Source organism: Leptodactylus fuscus, chromosome 6 (genome assembly GCF_031893055.1).
Source record: "Leptodactylus fuscus isolate aLepFus1 chromosome 6, aLepFus1.hap2, whole genome shotgun sequence".
Classification (NCBI taxonomy): Eukaryota; Metazoa; Chordata; class Amphibia; order Anura; family Leptodactylidae; genus Leptodactylus; species Leptodactylus fuscus.
This window is the reverse complement of record NC_134270.1, coordinates 86,392,026-86,417,593: the sequence shown is the minus strand read 5'-3', so window position 1 is coordinate 86,417,593 and position 25,568 is coordinate 86,392,026. Positions and strand designations below refer to the sequence as shown.

Sequence of the window (25,568 nt, the reverse complement as noted above, 5' to 3'; positions counted from 1 at the left end):
TGTTATTGGAGCAAAAAAGGCGCCAGGGAAGGTGGGAGGGGAATCGAGTAATGGCGCACTTTACCACGCGGTGTTCGATTCAATTCGAACATGCCGAACAGCCTAATATCCGATCGAACATGAGTTCGATAGAACACTGTTCGCTCATCTCTATTGATCACAAATCACATGGTAACTTGTATCAATATATTTGATTCATTGTTTTTCTGCTGTTATATTTCACAGATGGCTATTGTTTTTGTAGCTTGTAGGGTTGCATTGGCAGAGTCAGCTTCATAGATTACTATACATAAAAAATTGAATAGACCTTTTTTAGCCATGTGCCCTTTCTTTCTCTGTTCATGATGACCACCATAGGCTGGGTGTAGAATGGATGTGGCTTGAATACAAAGACAATCATAGGCAGAAAGGATGAAACAGCTGCTTCTTTGGTGCCACTGCTAATTCGATTTTGCCAAATATGCTGGTGATGCTCTTTTAAGTGGTTATGGAGAGACCTAGTTCCCTTGTTCCCTGCATGCCTAAGGATAATTATCGTTTTTCAGAGTAAGTAACTGCTGAGGACAAAACAAGAAATGTTGCTGCCTGTGCCATCACCACCCAAACTTGTCTTGGATCTACCCCAAGCAGGTCTTTGGGGTGTTTGGGCTATAGCTGGGTGCAGTATTATTGGTGCTTCCTATCATGACACTCTGTCACCCTGAGCCCAGCATAATTACTGCTGCTATTGCAGCCATAGCAGCTGCCACAAGGCCCATGACCTTACTGGGCCCCGTGGGTCCCTGCTGTTTTTTATTTTTTAAATAGACCCTATTTACATACTGATTCTTGTTCCTGCGCATGACCATCTCCACTTCTCCTCCAGGGTGTCCCATCCCATATCATGTTGCTGTGGCCCCCTGGGAGGAAGAAGGGGAAGGGGAGCTGGCCATGAACAGGGACTGACATTTAAGGATACAGTTCCCACGGCAAGAACCCAAGAAATACTGTTATTATTATACTCTGGGCTCTAACTTGTTTTAATCCATAGTGATTTGTGATTTGGCACCAGTTTTCACATTGTGTATTTTATTTTTTTTAATTAAAAAAATTTTCAAGAAAAATTGCATAGCACTAAAAGGGTCATCTTGTCATTGAGTATTAGACTAGAACTATGCCATTAAGTTTATATTAAATAAATTAAATGTTGGGTGAACAACACTCTAAATAAATTATTTTAAATAACTAACCTTAAATAAGGGAGATTATTTTTTTTATATTAGGCGAGGCATATTGAGTGAATGACTTCACACTCAGTCTTGTTTATTTGATTACTTGCAATGTAGTGCTTATTCACCACACAGGAACAGTGACCAATGTTGAGTTGATCAAACAAAAAGTACACGATTTCAGCCATGTGACCTTCCTCAGACTCTACAAAACGTACATGGAATCATAAATATATAGTGCAAATACATGAATAAGTACATATCAACAATATGTATATATATATATATATATATATATATATATATATATATATATATATACAGTCCTATGAAAAAGTTTGGGCACCCCTATTAATCTTAATCATTTTTAGTTCTAAATATTTTGGTATTTGCAACAGCCATTTCAGTTTGATATATCTAATAACTGATGGACACAGTAATATTTCAGGATTGAAATGAGGTTTATTGTACTAACAGAAAATGCGCAATATGCATTAAACCGAAATTTGACCGGTGCAAAAGTATGGGCACCTCAACAGAAAAGTGACATTAATATTTAGTACATCCTCCTTTTGCAAAGATAACAGCCTCTAGTCGCTTCCTGTAGCTTTTAATCAGTTCCTGGATCCTGGATAAAGGTATTTTGGACAAACAATTCAAGTTCAGTTAAGTTAGATGGTCGCCGAGCATGGACAGCCCGCTTCAAATCATCCCACAGATGTTCAATGATATTCAGGTCTGGGAACTGGGATGGCCATTCCAGAACATTGTAATTGTTCCTCTGCATGAATGCCTGAGGATTTGGAGCGGTGTTTTGGATCATTGTCTTGCTGAAATATCCATCCCCGGCGTAACTTCAACTTCGTCACTGATTCTTGAACATTATTCTCAAGAATCTGCTGATACTGAGTGGAATCCATGCGACCCTCAACTTTAACAAGATTCCCGATGCCGGCATTGGCCACACAGCCCCAAAGCATGATGGAACCTCCACCAAATTTTACAGTGGATAGCATGTGTTTTTCTTGGAATGCTGTTTCTTTTTGGATGCCATGCATAACGCCTTTTTTTTATAACCAAACAACTCAATCTTTGTTTCCAAAATGAAGTTGGCTTCTCCAAATGTGCTTTTTCATACCTCAGGCAACTCTATTTGTGGCGTACGTGCAGAAACGGCTTCTTTCTCATCACTCTCCCATACAGCTTCTATTTGTGCAAAGTGCGCTGTATAGTTGACCGATGCACAGTGACACCATCTGCAGCAAGATGATGCTGCAGCTCTTTGGAGGTGGTCTGTGGATTGTCCTTGACTGTTCTCACCATTCTTCTTCTCTGCCTTTCTGATATTTTTCTTGGCCTGCCACTTCTGGGCTTAACAAGAACTGTCCCTGTGGTCTTTCATTTCCTTACTATGTTCCTCACAGTGGAAACTGACAGGTTAAATCTCTGAGACAACTTTTTGTATCCTTCCCCTGAACAACTATGTTGAACAATCTTTGTTTTCAGATCATTTGAGAGTTGTTTTGAGTAGCCCATGATGCCACTCTTCAGAGGAGATTCAAATAGGAGATCAACTTGCAATTGGCCACCTTAAATACCTTTTCTCATGATTGGATACATCTGGCTATGAAGTTCAAAGCTCACTGAGGTTACAAAACCAATTTTGTGCTTCAGTAAGTCAGTAAAAAGTAGTTAGGGGAATTCAAATCAATAAAATGATAAGGGTGCCCATACTTTTGCACCGGTCAAATTTTGGTTTAATGCATATTGCACATTTTCTGTTAGTACAATAAACCTCATTTCAATCCTGAAATATTACTGTGTCCATCAGTTATTAGATATATCAAACTGAAATGGCTGTTGCAAACACCAAAATATTTAGAACAAAAAATGATTAAGATTAATAGGGGTGCCCAAACTTTTTCATAGGACTGTATATATATATATATATATATATATATATATATATATATATATATAAAACACATATGGGAAGGTAGCTCAGTAGAAGTGGTGGTGCTGACCCAAAAAGTCAAGACATGGACACAAAAATGTGCAGCAAACCGGTTTATTTAAAAAAACAGGAAAATAGATAAACCTTCACTTCAGGCACAAATGAGCAAAACAAAATACAGCCTTTATTTCCGGCAAAAATAAAACAAATTCCTGCTCGTTCGAGCGACTAAGTAGGTAATAAGGTAATTAGGTAATAATCTAACTATACTTGTGGCTTACTACCGGTCACACAAACAAAAAACAAGCACAAATTGATCTCACCAGACTCAGGGTTACATGACAAACCCAGCCACCTCCTCACTTCTTGGATATGCTCTGAAGTGCAGGCTCTGCAACATTTTATGGGCCAGTAATGAGCCGTAGGACCCACACCTGGTGCTAAAACCTATTCCAGACCCACACTGGACCACACATAAATCAGGAATTAGTGGGACTCCAGCACTTTGCCTGTCACCTTCATATATATATATATATATATATATATATATATATATATATACTGTATATATATATATATACACTCACCGGCCACTTTATTAGGTACACCTGTCCAACTGCTCGTTAACACTTAATTTCTAATCAGCCAATCACATGGCGGCAACTCAGTGCATTCAGGCATGTAGACATGGTCAAGACAATCTCCTGCAGTTCAAACCGAGCATCAGTATGGGAAGAAAGGTGATTTGAGTGCCTTTGAACGTGGCATGGTTGTTGGTGCCAGAAGGGCTGGTCTGAGTATTTCAGAAACTGCTGATCTACTGGGATTTTCACGCACAACCATTTCTAGGGTTTACAGAGAATGGTCCGAAAAAGAAAAAACATCCAGTGAGCGGCAGTTCTGTGGGCGGAAATGCGTTGTTGATGCCAGAGGTCAGAGGAGAATGGCCAGACTGGTTCGAGCTGATAGAAAGGCAACAGTGACTCAAATAGCCACCCGTTACAACCAAGGTAGCCAGAAGAGCATCTCTGAACGCACAGTACGTCGAACTTTGAGGCAGATGGGTTACAGCAGCAGAAGACCAAACCGGGTGCCACTCCTTTCAGCTAAACTTTGAACAGCTAGTAGTGTTCGATCGAGTACGAGTATCTCGAATACCGTAGTATTCGATCGAACACCTACTCCATCGAACACTACTCACTCATCTCTAATAAGGATAAATGGTTACTATACATGCAATTCTACTTATGTGTTGTATCTAAGTACCTAACATGTGCAAGACTGCATAAAACAGCTTAAATCCATCATTCCTTGCCATAACCTGCTGCTCCCCAGCCCTACTCACTTCATAAGGTGTAATCATACTATAGCACAACCTTGATTTCAAGTTTTAGAGCATGTACCTGTACCACACAGGGATGGAGATTGCATTCTGATATTAAAACGATGAGAAGTGCATTGGATACAAATAGAAAATACAAAATGTCATCTTTCGTATAGATATATTTTATATTCTATGGAAATCGTCAGTATGTCTATTCGGCAATCGGACTAGCACTGAAATGTTATATAATATATTATGCAGAGAATTTGTTTTTTGTGTGTCCCTAAATCAACTGTCCCTAATTCTTCTGTCCGGGTGGTCAGTCTATATCGTATAACAGACAGGGAGGTAGTACCACTGAACGATGGCTACCCCCTATATTAGCAGTGTGGAGGCTCTGTGTTATTTACCATATCATCACATCTAGATTTTTTGTTTTAGATATTCATTTTTTCACGTCCCTTTTCACTCTTCCTTCATATCATATCCATAGTTATCCTCATTTATTTCCATAATTAAATACACACATATTAACATGTACCGTATATACTCGAGTATAAGCTGAATTTTTAAGCACAGTTTTTCTGCTGAAAAACTGGGGGGGGGGGTGTCTATGACCAGCCGCTATAGTAATGTATAGAATCTCCCATAAAATAGTGGGGGGAAAAAAGAAGCTTTAAAGAATATAATAAAAAAAATAAAATAAATAAAAGTTCTAAATCACTCCTTTCCCTAGCATACATATAAAAGTAGAAAATTACTGTGAAACACATTATACACATTAGATATCCTTGTGTCTACTGAATATAGGGGATCTGCAGTGCTCCTGTTCCGTCAGGAAGGGGTTAATAGGAGCACATAGGAGCAGATACCCTATATTCAACCAGGCTTAAATCCACGTGGGGGAAAAAAACAACCCAGTCCTCAAGCTCAGGGAAGGGGTAGACAGACAACCAAAACATCCCCTCCCCTTTCCCAGCACCCAGCAACTACCCAAAAACCATTTTAATTTTTGAAATTTTCCAGTACCTGCTACATTTCCCCCCCTAGGCGTATACTCGAGTCAATAAGTTTTCCCAGTTTTTTGCGGTAAAATTAGGGGGTCGGCTTATACTCAGGTTGGCTTATACTCGAGTATATACGGTACATTTCATCTGATACTCCTTTCTTTTTTATCTGACTTCAGTCTTTTTTTCAACCATCTACTATTTACATACACCTCCTACAGTTTTCCCCTTGATATATATATATATATATATATATATATATATATATATATATATATATATACAGTCCTATGAAAAAGTTTGGGCACCCCTATTAATCTTAATCATTTTTAGTTCTAAATATTTTGGTATTTGCAACAGCCATTTCAGTTTGATATATCTAATAACTGATGGACACAGTAATATTTCAGGATTGAAATGAGGTTTATTGTACTAACAGAAAATGCGCAATATGCATTAAACCAAAATTTGACCGGTGCAAAAGTATGGGCACCTCAACAGAAAAGTGACATTAATATTTAGTACATCCTCCTTTTGCAAAGATAACAGCCTCTAGTCGCTTCCTGTAGCTTTTAATCAGTTCCTGGATCCTGGATAAAGGTATTTTGGACAAACAATTCAAGTTCAGTTAAGTTAGATGGTCGCCGAGCATGGACAGCCCGCTTCAAATCATCCCACAGATGTTCAATGATATTCAGGTCTGGGGACTGGGATGGCCATTCCAGAACATTGTAATTGTTCCTCTGCATGAATGCCTGAGGATTTGGAGCGGTGTTTTGGATCATTGTCTTGCTGAAATATCCATCCCCGGCGTAACTTCAACTTCGTCACTGATTCTTGAACATTATTCTCAAGAATCTGCTGATACTGAGTGGAATCCATGCGACCCTCAACTTTAACAAGATTCCCGATGCCGGCATTGGCCACACAGCCCCAAAGCATGATGGAACCTCCACCAAATTTTACAGTGGGTAGCATGTGTTTTTCTTGGAATGCTGTTTCTTTTTGGACGCCATGCATAACGCCTTTTTTTATAACCAAACAGCTCAATTTTTGTTTCCAAAATGAAGCTGCCTTGTCCAAATGTGCTTTTTCATACCTCAGGCAACTCTATTTGTGGCGTACGTGCAGAAACGGCTTCTTTCTCATCACTCTCCCATACAGCTTCTATTTGTGCAAAGTGCGCTGTATAGTTGACCGATGCACAGTGACACCATCTGCAGCAAGATGATGCTGCAGCTCTTTGGAGGTGGTCTGTGGATTGTCCTTGACTGTTCTCACCATTCTTCTTCTCTACCTTTCTGATATTTTTCTTGGCCTGCCACTTCTGGGCTTAACAAGAACTGTCCCTGTGGTCTTCCATTTCCTTACTATGTTCCTCACAGTGGAAACTGACAGGTTAAATCTCTGAGACAACTTTTTGTATCCTTCCGCTGAACAACTATGTTGAACAATCTTTGTTTTCAGATCATTTGAGAGTTGTTTTGAGTAGCCCATGATGCCACTCTTCAGAGGAGATTCAAATAGTAGAACAACTTGCAATTGGCCACCTTAAATACCTTTTCTCATGATTGGATACACCTGGCTATGAAGTTCAAAGCTCACTGAGGTTACAAAACCAATTTTGTGCTTCAGTAAGTCAGTAAAAAGTAGTTAGGAGTATTCAAATCAATAAAATGATAAGGGTACCCATACTTTTGCACCGGTCAAATTTTGGTTTAATGCATATTGCGCATTTTCTGTTAGTACAATAAACCTCATTTCAATCCTGAAATATTACTGTGTCCATCAGTTATTAGATATATCAAACTGAAATGGCTGTTGCAAACACCAAAATATTTAGAACTAAAAATGATTAAGATTAATAGGGGTGCCCAAACTTTTTCATAGGACTGTATATATATATATATATATATATATATATATATATATATATTATACATATTCTCTTATGTACAGCGGCGAGATCCTGATCTTGCCGAAATGCCAAGTAGTGCGCATGTTATTTCTTAGTGAAGATGCAGTCTCCCAAATAACAAGATCGTGATACACGAGGTCATACCACCAGACATCACTAAGGCACTGGCATGGGTGTTAGCACTGTTTCTGGAGTCTCCTTGTGTCTGACATTTTTAAACAATGGCCCCTGTCATTGACATAACGTGCCATTCTACTTGCAGTGCTTATGGACAGCCACACAGGCATCTCCTTTCTTTTATTCTATTCTTTAGACTTAGGTATAGGTTCCCATCTCCCTATATTGTCCATTTGCTTTGTGATTCATGTAATGTATATTGACGAATGTACCAATTTGATCTATAGTTCTGCCCCTTCAATTTCTAATTGCTCTTGACTCTTGTTTATGTAGCATGGGCTTTTACTGTATATTGTCAGATATATATTTTCAGACTTATAGCTCCGCTCTCGAATTGCAGATTGCTTTTCATTATCTAAGTCACAGTATGTCTACATCTGATTTATGTTACATTCTTAATGACTCACCATTTCCTACGTTCTTGTGATTATGCTTTAAAGTACAGTCTACCTTTATTTGTTGTGGAGTCTATTGTTTATTCATTTACATTCTATTCATATTACGTACATTCTACTTTGATGTATCTATAACTCAGCTCTTCTATATAATGGCAATTATATTTTTTATTTTGTTTCCTTTAATATATTGCATACTAGCTTTTACCCGCGACTTCGTCTGCGGTGATTTGAGAATTGGGCGGACACAGACGTGTGAAACTGTAAAAGTGCTTTAAAAAGTTTGGTGGGCTAGCAAATGTGATGTGATGTGTTATATTGTGTATGTCGTGATACAGACAATGTGATGTGTTGTATTGTGTATGTCGTGATACAGACAATGTGATGTGTTGTATTGTGTCAGACAATGTGATGTGTTGTATTGTGTCAGACAATGTGATGTGTTGTATTGTGTCAGACAATGTGATGTGTTGTATTGTGTATGTCGTGATACAGACAATGTGATGTGTTATATAGTGGAAAGCTATATGTAAAATGTGAGTGAGTAGAGTGAGGGCTACTCCTGAGGTGACAGTAAGGAGTGTGCAGGCAGGTTGAGGCAGGAAATGCCAGGCAGTGTGTGTGAGTGTGTATGTAGTGATACAGACAATGTGATGTGTTGTGTATGTAGTGATACAGACAATGTGATGTGTTATGTGAGTGAGTAGAGTGAGGGCTACTCCTGAGGTGACAGTAAGGAGTGTGCAGGCAGGTTGAGACAGGAAATGCCAGGCAGTGTGTGTGAGTCTATAGCCGGGGCTAGGAGTCCTGCTTTTGTGAGTCTCCTGCTAGGAAGCCATGTTGTTTAGTGGCACCAAAAGTAGCCTGTGACTCAATCCTAAGGGAAAACTATGTTTGTGGAAAATTGCACGCAAATCCGTCCAGGCGTTTTAGCGTGATTGAGGAACAAACATCCAAACTCACAAACATCCAAACATCCAAACACACAAACTTTCACACTTATAATATTAGTAGGATACCATAAACCTTTACCAAGAAGAATTAACATATTATGCAGCTATATTCATATGTGACATTTTGATTGTATATATGTGTATATATTACCTGTTGATTTGTAATTTTTCATGTATTTACACTATATATTTATGATTCTATGTACATTTGTAGAGTCTGAGGAAGGTCAAATGACCGAAAATGTATAGGTTTACTCAACTCCCCTCAATTCAACATTGGTCACTGACCCTGTGTGACGAATAAACACTACATTGCAATTATGTCATACACAAGACTGAGTGTGAAGTGAGATTGTTTTTTTAGATTAGCAGAGGCTACATGACTGTGTATATATGCAGAGTTGTGAATAAAAATAAATGCTTAAGCAAATAATATTTTTTTCAGTTTAACAATGCTCCATCACACTGAGTATTTTCACCAGAGCAGTAAAAACATCTTATGAAATTACTAGATGTATTTTTAATTAGGACAGATTAGACAAAAAAAAGAAAAACACTTATATTAAACTTTTTTTTTTTTTCAGAATTGCACAGGCAATATCAGCAAATACATTTAATGAATAAATGAAAACTCTTGCCCTACAAAGTCCTCCACAAACATGTTTCACTAGCATGATTGTTTTGTTGGTAAAAAGTATATTTAAAGAAAGTGTATATAGATGAAACTGCTTAACAAAGTTAGATTATTGATAATGAAAGGGTTAACTGTCTGTCTGTGCATCAGTAGCACAGATCCCCCCTCACTAAGTCTAATGTGATCTTATCCTATCTCTTCTATCAGTAATCTCCTTGTTCTCTATTGCTGAAATTCCTGTTGCTTTTTTATAACTGTGCTATAGACTATGATGCAGTCCACCATTACAGTCAGCAACTAAAGGCTGAGAATGTATGGAATACAATTTGAAATATTCTGGACGAACCAGGCGCATTACGAAATGGTTTGTCCAACTCTAATGTTGAGTATATTTTTGTGCTCTTTTATAATGTTGATTCTCTGATCCTTTCCTCTGTAGCAAATGCTTTAACCCTGTCTCCAAATCCCCTTTCTTAGCCTCATTCTTATAATAATAATGAACTGAGACTTTCAGATAGAAACATTTGGCTTCTTGCTGCTGTGACAGCTATAAAATGGGATTGGCATTTCTTTTACTTGTTCTTAAAAGTGGGAGGAATTAAAATTATAAAATAGCAAGAAATGAGGATAAGAAAGGGGACTTGGAGGAAAGGATCAGAGGGAATGAGAAACAAATGGGATCACTCATGTCGAAAACCATGTAACATCTTCTGAATGGAAGTGGAACTGCTTGATTGCTGAAGTAAAGAGTGCCACCCTATACCTATTAACTGTCACAGGTCTCCTGCCTATAACAAAAAGAGCACTCTGCAACCTCATTATTATCTATATTCGTGCATCCTCCTAAACATTGTACAGCACTAGGGCTAGAAGGTTTTGTGGAAAAGGTAGCCACCATCAGCGCCGCACCTCCCATGAGGCGACCTGAAGCGACCACTTCAGGCGGCGCTATGCCAGGGCCCTGGGGAAGGAGGCATTTTTGCTTACCTAAGCCAGTCCAGGAGAAGCTGTCCTGGACTGGCTTAGTGTCACCGTCACCGAGCGGTAGATTGGGGAGGCCGCTGGAGCAGCACTGCTCCAGCGGCCTCCCCTCACACTCAGGCAGAGAGCAGGTCGTCTCCCTGCCTGCTCTCTGCCTGCTAACGCCGCTCCAGCATGCCCCCTTCGCTCCGCTCCACCCCCTCCTCCAGGGGGGGTCGGCTTTCTGTTGTCCGCCTCGGGTGGCGACAAAGGTAGGTTCACCCCTGGCCACCATGACAGATAGCGTTAAAAAGCCATCCATGTTCTAACCCAATTCCAGCCAATGATAAGTTCCACCTTCATTCCCTGGGATGATGCATATCCACATAGGAAACAAATCCTTATTCTGTTAGTAGGCATATACGTCTAAATTGTTTGTTTTTGACTTAGTAGTTAACTATGCATCTACAATTAAACAGAATTCAAGCCTAATAAATACAGAGCTGTTTTTTTCTAACTTATATGAACTATTCTTTTTATTTGTGATTGTATCGTGTGTTATCTTTTTTTTTTTTCTTTGTGGACACAGGAAATCAGTTCCTCTATTTGTTCCTATGAGTCTCACCGAGATGCTCTCATTGGAATTGGGGAGAAAAAAAACTTCTTGTCCACACATTAGACACTGTGTAAGTTGGAGATACAAAGGTTTGGTTACATGACATGGAGGGACGATTTACATCATGAATGTTACTAATGGGCCAGAGAATTTTGTTTTGTGAGAGGGCTACTTTCAGTTCAATTTTAGTCACCTCTGCTTTAGTTTGTCTATTGGAGTTATGAATGGAATTGAGCAAACATGTGTCTGAACACCTTTATGTTCAGACTGTGGTTGTCTAACCTGGCTAAGAGTGATAAAAGAGTGATAAAAGAGTTGACATTTTACTCAATGAGTTACAGCTATAATATGAAAAAAAAAAAAATCTAAAGAAACACCTGAAGTATAACACTGAAATATGTATTAGTGTAAGAAGGTAAGCAACCCTAGTTGGGGGATACATGTTTTGATTTTTGGTGTGTCTCCTGAGGTCATAATGGTAGTTGGATGTAAGAGCTGGACCACAGGAGGATTCTTAGAGATATCCCTTGGTATGACACCACACTAGTTGTAGTTACACTGGAATGAAGGTGCACTGAATAATGAGCAACCTTTAGACATTCTCAGAGAATTGATGCATGAATTCCATTTGGTTTAGATTGTTTATGTTGTCCTGGATAGCAATTACTGTTTCACCTAGGAGCCTATTCTTGGGCACCACTGCACAACATTACTGGTACTGAATGAGGGTGTAACAATAGTTATATTGAAAAACATTAATAATGTATGCTTACGTTTGCAGACTTTTCGGCTTGATATAGATTTGCTCAAATCACGCTTAAAACCTTGTTTGCAGTAGTGACAATGACGTCCAGCAGTGTTGTGGCGGCAGTTTAAACATACACCCCCACTTTTTCTGCCTGACAACTTGTACAGTTCCATGTTAAATCTGCAGCGATTAGAATGTTGATTACACTCACAAGCTACAAGAGAAGATACATTATAATTAACATAACATTATTCTCAAGTTTGATGTTAAGCGAATGACATACCATACTTTTTAATACATTCAATGCAGTAAACTATCATAAATACATTAATACACCCATGTAGTTTAATTGATATAATTCTGAAAAATGTACAGTTTAATGTATATAACACCTATTAGATATTGTTTGCTTCCTTATTTGCACCATATGTACGACAAAATTTCCCTTGCTCTCTAACAATGTTTTTACTCTGGAACAATGAGTCCTAAACAGGTCCCTGCCACTTAAAGGGGTTGGTCTCTTTCTGACAAATATTATTGTTTGTATAATAAAAAGTTGTACAATTTTCCAATATACTTTCTGTATCAGTTTCTAACAGTTTTCTAGATCTCTGCTTGCTGTCATTCATTCTGCTTACGTGCAGCGGATGAAATTCTGTTTCTATGTTTACCAGGTTAGGTGCGAACTATAAATTTAAACCTCTACCTACCAGACATGAAAGGCATATTCTTTCATTTTTTAAAGAAAGTTTTTGGATAGGAATAACCCTTTATGCATATTGCAACCCTTGGGACTGATACAATCAGACAATACTTTATAGCTAAAAGAAAACTTTGAGTGAGACAACAAACTGTCTACAATTCTTTATTCAAAATACTTGTTATTACTATGTCTGTCAGGAACACAATAATAACACAATAGGAGTTTAGGGTTCATGGTAAAATTACATAAAAACATATTTAAGGACTGTTTTAAATATTCATCAAATGTTTCAATAACTATCTTTACAAACTTACCTACACACTCATGTGCATTGCTTGGAGTTGCTCTTTGCCAAGGTCTGTCATAATAAAAGGGCTTACAGGCATCACATTCTGGACCAATGGTATTATGTTGACAGTCACATATAAATTCCTCTTTACTAGCTATACAGCGTGATGCATGGCCATTACATTTGCACCTTCCTCCAACCTGGAATTCAGAAACCCCATAGAAAGCAGTCTTCCTTCGGATTCCGATTTTTTTTCCATGGTGAAGTCGACTAAAGACCACACGAATATCTGTAGCTGTCACCCAATCTTGCAGAACAGGACTGTATTCAAATCTATGTGCAGAAGGGCGACCTGCTAGTGGCATAAAAGCCACGAGTCCTTTAGTTAGTGGTTTAAGTCCGGTTTGGAAATCAGTGCAAGTGGCTTCATGCTGCATGGGTTTTGTAATAGCACTGGTGGTTGTCCGATCATAAACACGTCGACAATGAGTAGAATAAAACTGGAAAGGAATCCATGTTTTTCCATAGTCCATAGATTTGTAAAATGCCATAGAGTCAGGACGAGGAGAGCAGAAACGTAGACTAATATAAACTAACTCAAATCTCCGTCGAAGAGGTAAAGTCAATGTGACATTCTGTGGATAAGTTATACCACTTTCTGACCTCCAGCATGTTTCAGCATCTGTGTCAGTCATGTATGATGGTGGATAAGACGTTTCAGTCTTCTTCTGATCGCATAATTGACATTGTAGTGATGTCACATTTGTAACGTCTACAAAAGAGCAGAGTTTTTGTGGTGTACGTCCACAGGTGTTGGATGTAATTACCTCTTTCCCCAGAGCAATATTTATAAAATCTGGGATGCAGTATTTTGCCCTATGTTTGGCAACATAACATGGGCCAATCTGTGGCTTGCGTTGTGTAGTAACGTTCTTCGAATTAATCTCCTGACCCTTGGGCACTGTGCACATCAAGGAGATTATATAATAAAGAATAAAACCCCACGGAAATCGAGGCATGACAGAACATTTAGGACGTTGGAAATTACCTTTAAAAAAAAAAATTATATATATAACTATTACAAGAATAAAAGACAGATAAACATCCTAAAGAGATTCACAAGGTTTGTGACCATAAGTAACTCTGACAAGAACGTTATCTGATTCTCTAAGATAAGCATGTATAACATTTCCTGCAAATTATCATAACTCTTTCAAAAACACATGGAAAAATATATCATTGTGAAATATCCTTAAGGTAAGAACAAAGGGAAACCATAAAAGAAAGAAAATAATTTGTCAGGATAATTCACATAAGAGCACAGTAAGAGAAGCATGACAATTTCTGTGTAAAAAATTTCTTAAGAGGCTCATAATGATGTATATACACATTGCTATGTTTTTCATCTTTCAATGATCTAAACTGATTAAAAGCTGATGAGATTAACAGTAGCAGATTCCATTCCATTAAAGTGGTTGTCCTGAGTTTTAATGTTATGTGGGGTTAGAGAATAACATGGTGATGTTTCAGAGTCCCATTGTTAGGACTTCCACAATCATCAGGATGCAGTTCCTCCATCTACATGGAATAGAAGGCCAAGCGTGCACACTGCTGCTCATTTCACTCTCTTTGGCATTGTGGATGTAGTTGAGCGCAGTTTTTGTCTGTCCCACAGAATGAAATGTAATAGTTGTGGGTATGCACAGCCTGCTGCTCTATTTCTCATGTTTGGTATAGGTACCGTTGGTCAGATCCCCACTGACCAATATGTCATTTCCTATCTTGTGTTTCTGGGATGACATTAAAACTTTGACCCCTTTAAGTTGTACGTGGACTGTTCATACAACTTAAGCATTCTACCCCCTGCCATGTCTATAGGGTAAAACAGACAAGATCCAAGTTTTTGCAACCACAAATAATGTTTTTTTTTTTTGTTTATTTATTTATTTTTACAAATAGCTAATTATATAAATTCCTCATTAACTTTACAGTAGAGAACATCTAAGGAAAGTTAAAATGATGCCAGTGTAGTTTCTAACTGTCAGTGAAAACAATGGATGAATTTCATTGGTCTTTCTTTTTTGACCCAACCCACTGATCCACTTTTAACAGACGGATGACAATCTGTTTTATATCAGTTAAAAACGGATCCATTCATTTCAAATGGGTCTGTGTGTTTGTGAAAACAAACAAGGATAGAGCAGGTAAGTTTTTTGAAGGAGCTCCGGTTCCGTTTACGTTCAGAATGAGCGGAGCGTAAACTCCGTGTGAAGGCTCTCTATTTCCTCACCATTTTCCTCCATGTGAATGCACCCTTAGAGGTCTTTTTAACAGGTCTCACTATGTCTCCACCTGACATTACCTGGTGGTCATTAAGTTTTTCTACATCGGCCTTCTCTTTGCCCACTTTGCCTTTCCATTCTTACTGCTCTACATCATATCCCCACATTTAATGCCTTTACTCCTATTTTCTGGTTCATATTTCTACCCCCCTTTTTTTTCTCCGTTTCATAGCTTTGTTTCTCTTTATATTGTTTGCCCTATCCTTGCCATATCCTTTATTTGCTTTTTACCTACTCTGTACTATATCTCTCATATGTTACTCCCTTATGTAACCCCCACCCTTGGCCTTCTATTCTCCCATATCCCTTTTTGTGATTTCCTTGTCTGTCATGTGCTATATGTTACGTGCTATATATGTCATGTGCACTTTGATCATCTATTTATTTTATCCTTTGTAGATACCTGACTGTCTACATACTCCATAAACTCATTACTGTGTTGTATTATCTACTATTCCTAATCTTGTATAAAATATATTTTAGTGGTATATGTTTAATATAGTTTAAGTGGTAAGGGGCAACACAGTGGCTCAGTGGCTCAGTGGTTAGCATTGCAGTGCTGTAGTCCTGGGTTTGAATTCCGCCAGGAACAACATCTGCAAGGAGTTTGTATGTTCTCTCTGTGTTTACGTGGATTTCCTCCCATTCTACAAAAACATACTTAAAAGAAAAAAAAATTACATTGTGATGTAATATGGGGCCTATATGGGGCTCACAATCTACATTTTAAAAAATATATAGTTTAAGTGGTATATGTCACTCTATATATTTTGAGGTCTAATGGCATTTGTTAAAAATTTTCTGATTTTTATTCTGTATGACTAATTGTCTTTCTAACTCATGCTGTATGTCACGTTTGTATGGGGTTATACAATGTATGGTGTTATCACTTACACTTGTATATGTAGCATTATTTTTCAGCCTGATGATAGACAAGTCCACAAGTGTCATATGTGAATGCTGTTGCTATCCTTCTTCATTGTATTGATTATGTTGAGTGTTGGATCAGATCTTCAGGTAATTATGCACCTGTAATAAACCAGAAACACAGGGTCAAATAAGATATGAAACTAGAGATGGAGGATGAACAAATGATTTATCATCCTAAATTAATAGCTAGAATTAATTATCTAATATGTGAGAAAGCGACAGGCAAAGTGCTGGTGTCCTGCTATATCAGCCCCAGGTCTTTGACATATTTATGGTCCAGGGCGGGTTTGGATGTGAGTTCTGGGCTCATTACTGCGCCATAAAAGCCTGCAGAACCTGCATTTCAGTGCAGATCCAGGGAGTGAGAGGAGGCGCCTGGGTCTCTCCTATTGCTCTGAGTCCGGTGAGACTGTTTGTTCATATGGCTGTTAGTAAACCACACATATAGATAATTTATTTTACTATTTAGTTAGTTGCTCAGACAAGCAGGATTTTGTTTCTTATTGTTTTGCCTGAAGTTGAGGATGTATTTTATTTTGCTTTAACTGAACGCAAACATTTTGATAGAAACATAGGGGATCAATGTAGCTGCATATGTGTTATGCACATAGCATTTAACACAAATCAACATATATAATCATCAGAGGGCGATCTCAGCAGACATAGTCTAATAGAGAGCATTTAAAGAGGACCTTTCATCAGATTGGGCACAGGCAGTTCTATATACTGCTGGAAAGCTGACAGTGCGCTGAATTCAGCGCACTGTCGGCTTTCCCGATCTGTGCCCCGGGTAAAGCGCTATCGGTCCCGGTACCATAGCGCTTTAGTGTCAGAAGGGTGTTTCTGACCATTAGCCAGGGACACCCTTCTGCCCAGCATCGCCTATCGCGCTGTACTGTGGAGCGGGGAGGAACGCCCCCTCCCTCTGCTTACACAGCTTGTCCATAGACGAGTATTATCAGGAGAGGGAGGGGGGAGTTCCTCCCCGCTCCACAGTACAGCGCGATAGGCAGCTTCCCAGCAGTATATAGAACTGCCTGTGCCCAAATCGGTGAAAGGTCCTCTTTAAGTACAGTGACTTTAATATGAGTCTCAGCAACAGTACATAAAATATATTTCTGAAATATATATGCATATGTTAATAGATATATTCTTAGACTATGATATATATTCATATATACTCAATATTCAATTTAACCTTATCATTACTCTAATGGAGATGTAAAAAAAAAAAAAAAAGACAAACTCTCTTTTTATTATCCAAAGAAATTCACAAATTAATTCTTCTCTTAGGCCAATCACCAAGACAACCAACACAGAGGTTCAAATGTAAGCCAATAAGGTTTGCTATGACACTTTTCCCTGTGGGTGGGCTTTTGTATAGGCAGAGCATCTTTTGCAACTCTTCTTCTGGCTTCTGTGGCTTCCTGTGTCATTCAGGATGTGGTAGCACAGGATTGGCCTCTAAATGAATCCTCTGTATGCATAATAATGATTTGAGCGAGACACCTCTCTGTGATTTCTCAGTAGAGAATTGGTTAATTTTCAATTAGACCTGTTACCCCATTTTGGAAACTACACCACTGAAGGGATTTATCAAGTTCTGTAGTGAGCTTATATAGTTACATAGTTGCATAGTAGATAAGTCTGGATGAAGACATTAGTCCATCAAGTCCAACCTATAACCCTACAATCCTCTACAGTGTTGATCTACGGAAAGGCAAAAAAAAAAACCATGAGGCTCATGCCAATTGCCCCATTTCAGGGGAAAAAATTCCTTCCCATCTCCTTTTTTAACCGTTAAGAATTGCACAAATGATAATGAAAATTGCAATTTTTTCAGAGATACGCCCTTTCAGTGCCCAATATGTTGTACCTAGCTTGTGTCAGCAGAAGCACACACTCCAAAAACTGTTAAGTGGATATTCTGGGCACAAAAGTATTTGGAGCATAAATATCTTATACAAACTGTGCACAACATATTACATACTGGAATGATGTATTCCTGGAAAAAATGTTATTTTTATCTTTAACCATAAGCTGCATATTCATTTCTGCAAAATAAGTTAATGCAACACTTGTGCTTTAAAAATCAAAATAGCACCCTTTCCCTTCTGCACCTGGTTGTGTGCCCAAACAGCAGTTTATACCCACATATAACATTAAGTACATTACCCTGGGTACAAAAGTGTCAGACATGTGGGCTAAACTAAGGGCTGGTTTTAGATAAAATGTAGCCCTGGACAAAATTAAAAATGGGATGCTAAATGCTGTACCTAAAAAGTGCTTCTAGTGTGCTTACATTTTACGTTCTGGACCGCCTAGAAGTCAATCCTGGAGATTAGAGCAGAGACAAATAGATGTTGCTCCAAATGGGTGGGTCAGAAAGGTAACAAAGCTCCCTCTTATTTGCTAGCTAAATCATGACATCACTCGACACATCAGTGAAGAATGAGCTGCCTTGCTGTCTTTATGTCTCTGTGTTTAGCGACTGATCACAGGATATAGTTAAACCATTCCATAACAGTACTGTGCAGTGACCATGGTATTATTACAGTCCAGACATGGCATGCTTGCATGCTTCATAATGTGGAGGAACTGAGCCTTCTCCATACACTGAGGTTTTTTGAGCCACAAGTCTGGAGTGAATTTAGCAGGAGGAAGAAGTATATGAGATTCCTATATATTTCCAATTACTATTGAAGCAATTCTTGGCAAAAAAAAACCAAATGATTTTCTGCCACGTGGGGCCTCAGCCTTAGTCTAAGGCACCATGTTGTGGAACGCAGCTAAAAAACACCCCATAGTTTTTCTTTGTGTTTTTACTGGCTTTTTCTCTGCTGATTTTCGACCTTTATTAAATATATAGCATTTCCACAGAGATAATAGACATGCTGTGTTTTTCAAAAACACATGCATTTTTTAAAACGCAGCTTTGCTGCAGTGTTTTTTTTTCTACAATTTGTGGATGGGGCTAGCCAGAATCTCATTCACTTTGCTGACACTGTAAAACACAGCGTTTTCCTAAAGTGGGGCTTCAGCCTCAAAAAGTTTTCCCATAATTAAAGTTTCTAACCTGTCCACAGAATAGGTAATAGGTAGAAATTGAAACACTTGAACCACTATCAATCACAAGAACAGACCCCATATTTTGGAAATGCTGCAGTTTATAGCAACAGCAAAGTGAACGAGATTTATTTAATCTGATCCATACCTTGCAGTAAAGAAAGGCTCCAGAAAATATGCTTTTTCAAAAATATATTTTTAGAAAAACATCATGTTAATTTTAGCTAGGGATTGTGAGCATTTTTCCTATATATATTCCCATGTAATGGCTATTAACATACAGGTGAAATATAACCACATATATAATATAAACCACACACAGTTCTCCAGCAGAAAAATTGGTGTGTAAAGCGAGCCTTACACCCTCTCAATATACTATATTGTATACTATAAAACATCATAATATAATACATTATGTATGCATAATAACGGCTTTCCCGTGCTGTGCCCCCGCTGAAGAGCTATCGGTGCCATAACTGTAGCTCTTCAGTTTCAGAAGGGCGTTTCTGACAGTCAGTCAGGAACACCACTCCTCACAGTATCATCTATAGCGCTGTACTGTGAGAGGGGGCGTTCCTTACTGCTCAGTAATGACGCTGGGCTGGGCGGTAAGGAATGCCCCCTCTCACAGTACAGCGCAACAGACGCTACTGTGATGAGAAACGTTCCTAACAGACTGCCAGAAACGCCCTTCTGACACTGAAGAGTTACGGCACCGATCGCTCTTCACAGCACAGATCGTGAAAGCCGAAAGTGCGCTGAATTCATGGCACTGTCAGCTTTCTAGTGGTGTGTTACACCGCATGTGCCCTGAAGACGTTAAGGTGTATAATATGTAAAGTTGTGTACTGTGCATGTCTGATATACTGTATACAATGTAAGTTTATATACAGGAATAATATCTATCATTATACCTGTGTATAAACATACACTGTATACTGTATGCATCACAGTACACAACTTTACACAATATGCACATTACATATACACATTACATACGTGTACATCATTTTTTGCAGTTTTCTACCTGCATTGGAAGCCATTTGCTAGAATTCAGTAGCTGGATGTCTGGCAGGAGGACTCACATCTTTACTACACTGCAGACATTCTCCATCTATCTCCATCCGAATCGAGACGAGGAGGAAGGGGAGGGGCTTAAGGCAGCACAAGCCGTTTTATTAAGGTGGCACTGTTTGCTTCATTAACTAAGAGCAGGGAACTTTCCAAATTGCTATCAGCTGCTATGCCAGCTGCCGCTACTGCCCCCTTCTCCTGATCTAATAGCAGGCTGCTTTCATTGGAGTAATATCCTACTAGCAGGGGGACTCTTTGGGCTGGGGGCTGTGGGCAGTTGCCCAATCCCCCCAACGCCGGCCCTGAATAAACGGAAGTTTGGGTACACAGCAGGGCGCAGATGTGAAGGAGTGCTATGTGGCTTTTGAAGGGCAAATTTAGATATTTGGTATATGAACGCCATGGTATGTTTGCAGAGCCTCTAAGGTGCTGGTAAACTGAAATACCCTAGGGAGTGACCCCATTTTAAAAGGTGCACCCCTCAAAGAATTTATAAAGGGGTGTAGTGAGTGTTAGTATCCAGGCATGAAGGTACAGTGGATTCTGAAGTGGACATACATAAGCTGTGTGGAGTGCATTGGGAACACCAAATTCACTATGTTAGGATTCCGATGCAGGGCCCAAATGGCATGCTTTTGTCTACAGGAGAATAGTAGCAGAAAAGGTCTGACAACTGTGAGCAGTAGAAGATGCTACTTAAAGGCAATACACCTCTGCGTGCCAAGACTGGCCCCAGATGCCTTCACCAGAACTCTGCGCAAGAAGACATGGACTTTTGCTGAATCTGAAGACCGGAATTGTCACCAGCAAATGCACTGCAGCAGAAGCCAAACACTAGAACCACATACTACTCATAGGAGCAAAGATCAAACAATTGTGGGTCAGTAGCTAAAGAAGGCAAAGAGGAATGCAGGACAATGCCAGACCTCATGAGGCTAGAGTGTGTCAGCATTTCCTGCAGGCATTGAAGCTATGGACTGGCCTGCCCGTTCCCCAGACCTAAATCCGATTGAGCACATCTGGGACATCATGTCTCGCTCCATCCACCAACGTTGTGTTGCACCACAGATTGTCCAGAAGTTGGCAGATGCTTTAGTCCAGGTCTCGGAGGAGATCCCTCAGGAGACCATCCGCAACTTCATCAGGAGCATACCCAGGTGTTAGGGAGGTCATACAGACACATGGAGGCCACACACTACTGAACCTCATTTTGACATGTTTTAAGGACATTACATCAAAGTTGGATCAGCCTGTAGTGTGTTTTTCCTCTTTAATTTTGGGGGTGACTCCAAATCCAGGCCTCCATTGGTTAATAAATTTGATTTCCATTGATGATTTTTGTGTGATTTTGTTGTCATCACATTCAACTTTGTACAGAACAAAGTATTCAATGAGAATGTTTTATTCATTCAGATCTAGGATGTGTTATTTGAGTGTTCCCTTTATTTTTTTGAGCAGTGTAAATTGAGATGTTTTGAATATTTTGTTTCTATTTTGTTATCATTTGCATACCATTAATGTATATCCTGTAATTTCCATAATTTCAATACTTTTACTTCTTGGTGTAACAATTTAATGTTGTGGACTGTCATTACCTATTTACTAAAGACATTGTAAAATGCCAGGAAAACAGGTTTTGTTTTTTTTTTTTAAAGTTTCATTTCTAATTATAAACTTTGTATGCTATCTACATGGATTATCTAATTTTCTTTGCACCATTGTTTTGTTTTTTAACGTCCTTCTCAAAAACAAATAACATGTATATTCACATTTTTGCTGTGAAATTGTTAGTGTGAGAATTCTTTTGGTGTAGATTTACAAACTCAATAAACATGATAATGTTATCTGACACCCATGTCAGGATGAGATCCTGTCTTGTAACAGACCACTTGACAACTTAAATGCAATGTAACAGCAACAGGAAATCTTACTTTGATTAATTAAACGCATATATAGCATACAGATATTGTGCTTTATTAAGCTTATTATGAGTAACTGTACTAATTATAACTCCAAGCTATTTACTGAAATCCACATTATTGAAATCTGATTATTTTATAGACGCTTTTTATTTTACTATAAAAATGTATTTATCAAACTTCTGTACAAATGAGAACATTTAATTATGAGCAGGTAAGTTACTTGTATCATGTTTTTACATTGAACTTTGTCTTAATTTTAACACATAAATAAAATCTTAACTTAGTCTTCAACTAAAGTCCCAAGTATATGAATACAAATCTACGATGTCTCCAGAATTACACATTACAAAGCCACTTTAACAGTAACAAATACAATACATTTGGCAGGGATATACTGTATATAGCCTCTTCTGTACTGAAAAGTGTTGTGGGCTCATCTTTTCAACATAACTGTATACAAAACAAATTAATACAGCATATCTTTGATATTATTATAGTCAGTCAGAGATAGAAATCTGCAGCTCTATAGACAAACACTTGCATGCCTTTGGCTGTGTTCAGCAAGGGTGTGAACAACCATGACTGTGTGAACCTAGATTTGGTATGTTTTGACTATAATGCAAGAACACCTGTCTGAAATAAAATAAATGTAGATTCACAAATGTGAAGCGTACCATAACAATTAATCTACAGTGTTTTCAACAATAGTTGTAGCCAGTAAGATTTGTCAAATAAATCTAGACATCTAATGATGTGAATTGGATTAAATTACCATATCCTGGGAAAGTTTACCAACAAACAATACAACAGCGTTTCACGGGCAGTTCTTTCCTCCATCCCTAGCTCTGCAATTAATTTGGTAGGAATCTGGTAATGTATTTTCATTGTGCAACACGTAGATAGGGGTATAATGGCCATGTGATGACAGACATAAAGCCTCTCTTCATGGAGCAGGCACGGACAGAATTAGCTTAGTTGTACAGGCTTAAGGGCAGCAAAAACGGCTATTAAGCTGCTAGACAGAAAAAAGTTAAAAGATCAGCAGGACATTGGAGAGTTTATAATACACAGGTTACATGTTCTTTATTTTATTTATACTAGTGATTACCTGATTTTACATTAGTCTGTTATTAGGCTGTTTTTTTTTTCTATTTATTATGGAATTTATTGGATTAAGGAAGCTTATGTATTTTCAATGGATCTGAACTGTTGGAACCATAATAGAAAAACTGAGTGTGCAATTTATAGAAGCATAGGAGACTGATGACAAAAAAGAGCACATGGTCTATATATTGTCAGTCCTTATATTATTTCCTTTTTATCTTAGGAAAGACATGTAGTTATCCCAGGCATATTTCAAATCATTTACTGTAGATTTCCCAACCACATCTGCTGGAAGTTTGTTCCAAACCTTGACTAACTATACTTATGAAATAATATGAAATAATATTTTCTGACATTGGTTATGATCTTATGTCCAACTAATTTCAGACTGTGCTTTCATATTCTAACGTTATACACATCTTTAATAAATTTAAAGGTTTCAATCATGGCTCACCTTTCTTTTCTTTCCTGAAAGTTACATAGATTAAATATACTGTATATGTTTGTATCCCAGTGTTGAATGGAGTGACTGGTCGGACAGCTCTTGCTTGAACCATTTAATTAAATGGAGACCGACAGAGACATCAGTCTCTTTTCAAATTAATGGTATGGAATATGATGTCTGACTAGCTACTCCATTCAAAAATGACATGGCGGTCCCAGCAGGACATCCACCAATCAGAAAGTTACGCTTAATGCTGTGGATAGAAGGTAACTTTCTGTGGTTGACAACCCCTTGAAGTCTCTTCTATGCTTTATGCTTCAGAAACGCCACCATTTTTGTAGCCTGACTGCTTCTTTTCTATTTCACTATGTCTTTTTTGTAGGTGGGGCCTCCAGAGCTGCACACAGTATTACAGATGTGGTCTTACCAGCGCTGTATACAATGGCATCATAGTCTCTCTTTTTCTACTAATTATACTTCTAGCTATACAGCCGAGCATCCAACTTGCTTTCCCTGAAGCCTGGCTGCACTGTCAAGTCAAGTCTTCTGTAATTTATCTTCCAGCTCTTTATTTGGTACTGTGTAAAGACCTAGCTGAAATCCAGATAAGCAATATCCATAGCACCACATTCAATCAACACTTTTGCGATAGTTAAATAAATCAATAAGGTTAAAGGGGTATTCCCACCTCGCATATTCATCAGTCTTTACTGCTGTAAAATCTTCTTTCTTCCTGGTTTCTTGCATCATTTGGTGGGCGGGGTTTCACATGCAACCTGCCGTTTAGCTCCGCCCCCAAATTTGTGTGTAGCTCCGCCCACCCATATTGGACTATGAAGTACAAGCAGCAGCAACTCCATTCTGTGTTACATACAGACACTGCCTGTCTCTGCCATAATGAACACAACTGAATTAGCTAGCCTGATAACTGGGAGAACAGAAGAAATGAAACCAGCTCCTCTTCCTCTATGTGAGTGCAGGACCTAGGTCACGTGGTGTAGACACAGGAATAGCTAGATACACAGGCTGGCTCCCTGCACTTAGCCCCTCCTCCCTCCCCCCTGAGAGCAGCAGATACATCACTTGACTCATGAGCAGCTAAGTCAGGGCTGTGGCCACAAAGAATTGAATAAAGTAAGATGGTGGACAAACAAAGCAGTTTTGCTGAAGCAATGTATTTAGGAAAAGTCTTACATCCACATTAACAAGCAGCATAGATAGGATCCTTGTGATGGGACAACCCCTTTAAGTTTGTCATGATCTGCCCTTAGTAGCTATGCCTTTTTGGATCCATGTTAATGGCTTCAAACATTTGTACTACTACCGTGGTCACACTAACTGGTCTGTAGTTTCCAGCTGCTTCTCTGCTACCCTTCTTATGGATGGGTAGAACACTGGCCATTCTTCAATCTTTTGGAGCATCACCTGTTAGGAGGGACTGGTCACACATTTCAGTTACAGAAACAGTAATAACAAATCAGAGTTTTGTTAGGACTCTGGGTGGATGCCAGTTCACCCACACCATCACCACTTATAATTCACCTGCAACTCACCTGGTGTGAATATACACCAGTAACAGCAACACTCTGATCTCTATTCATCAGCCAACTCTGAAACCATTGGACTGTCTAGGGAATAACTCCAATCTTCAATAATTTATCTATCAGTTCTTTATGTGGCACTGTATCAAGGCTTTGCCAAAATACAAGTAGGTGATATCCATTGTGCCACCTTTATCCAATATTTCTTTGAGATAGTGAAAGAAATTAATAAAAATTGATAAAGTCATGTTTGCATCA

At 38.6% G+C, this 25,568-nt stretch overlaps 1 protein-coding gene across 1 annotated transcript in view; it reads right to left on the bottom strand.

Annotated features, from left to right (window-relative positions):
* NTN5 (netrin 5) overlaps positions 1–13,905 on the bottom strand; it is a 94,486-nt gene extending 80,581 nt beyond the window's left edge. The window contains exons 1-2 of the mRNA XM_075276790.1: positions 12,912–13,905; positions 11,920–12,108 (exon numbers count right to left, since the gene is read on the bottom strand). Coding sequence (XP_075132891.1) covers positions 11,920–12,108; positions 12,912–13,905 — 1,183 coding nt within the window. The remainder of the gene's footprint in view (positions 1–11,919; positions 12,109–12,911) is intronic.
* Between the last annotated feature and the right edge of the window lie 11,663 nt (positions 13,906–25,568).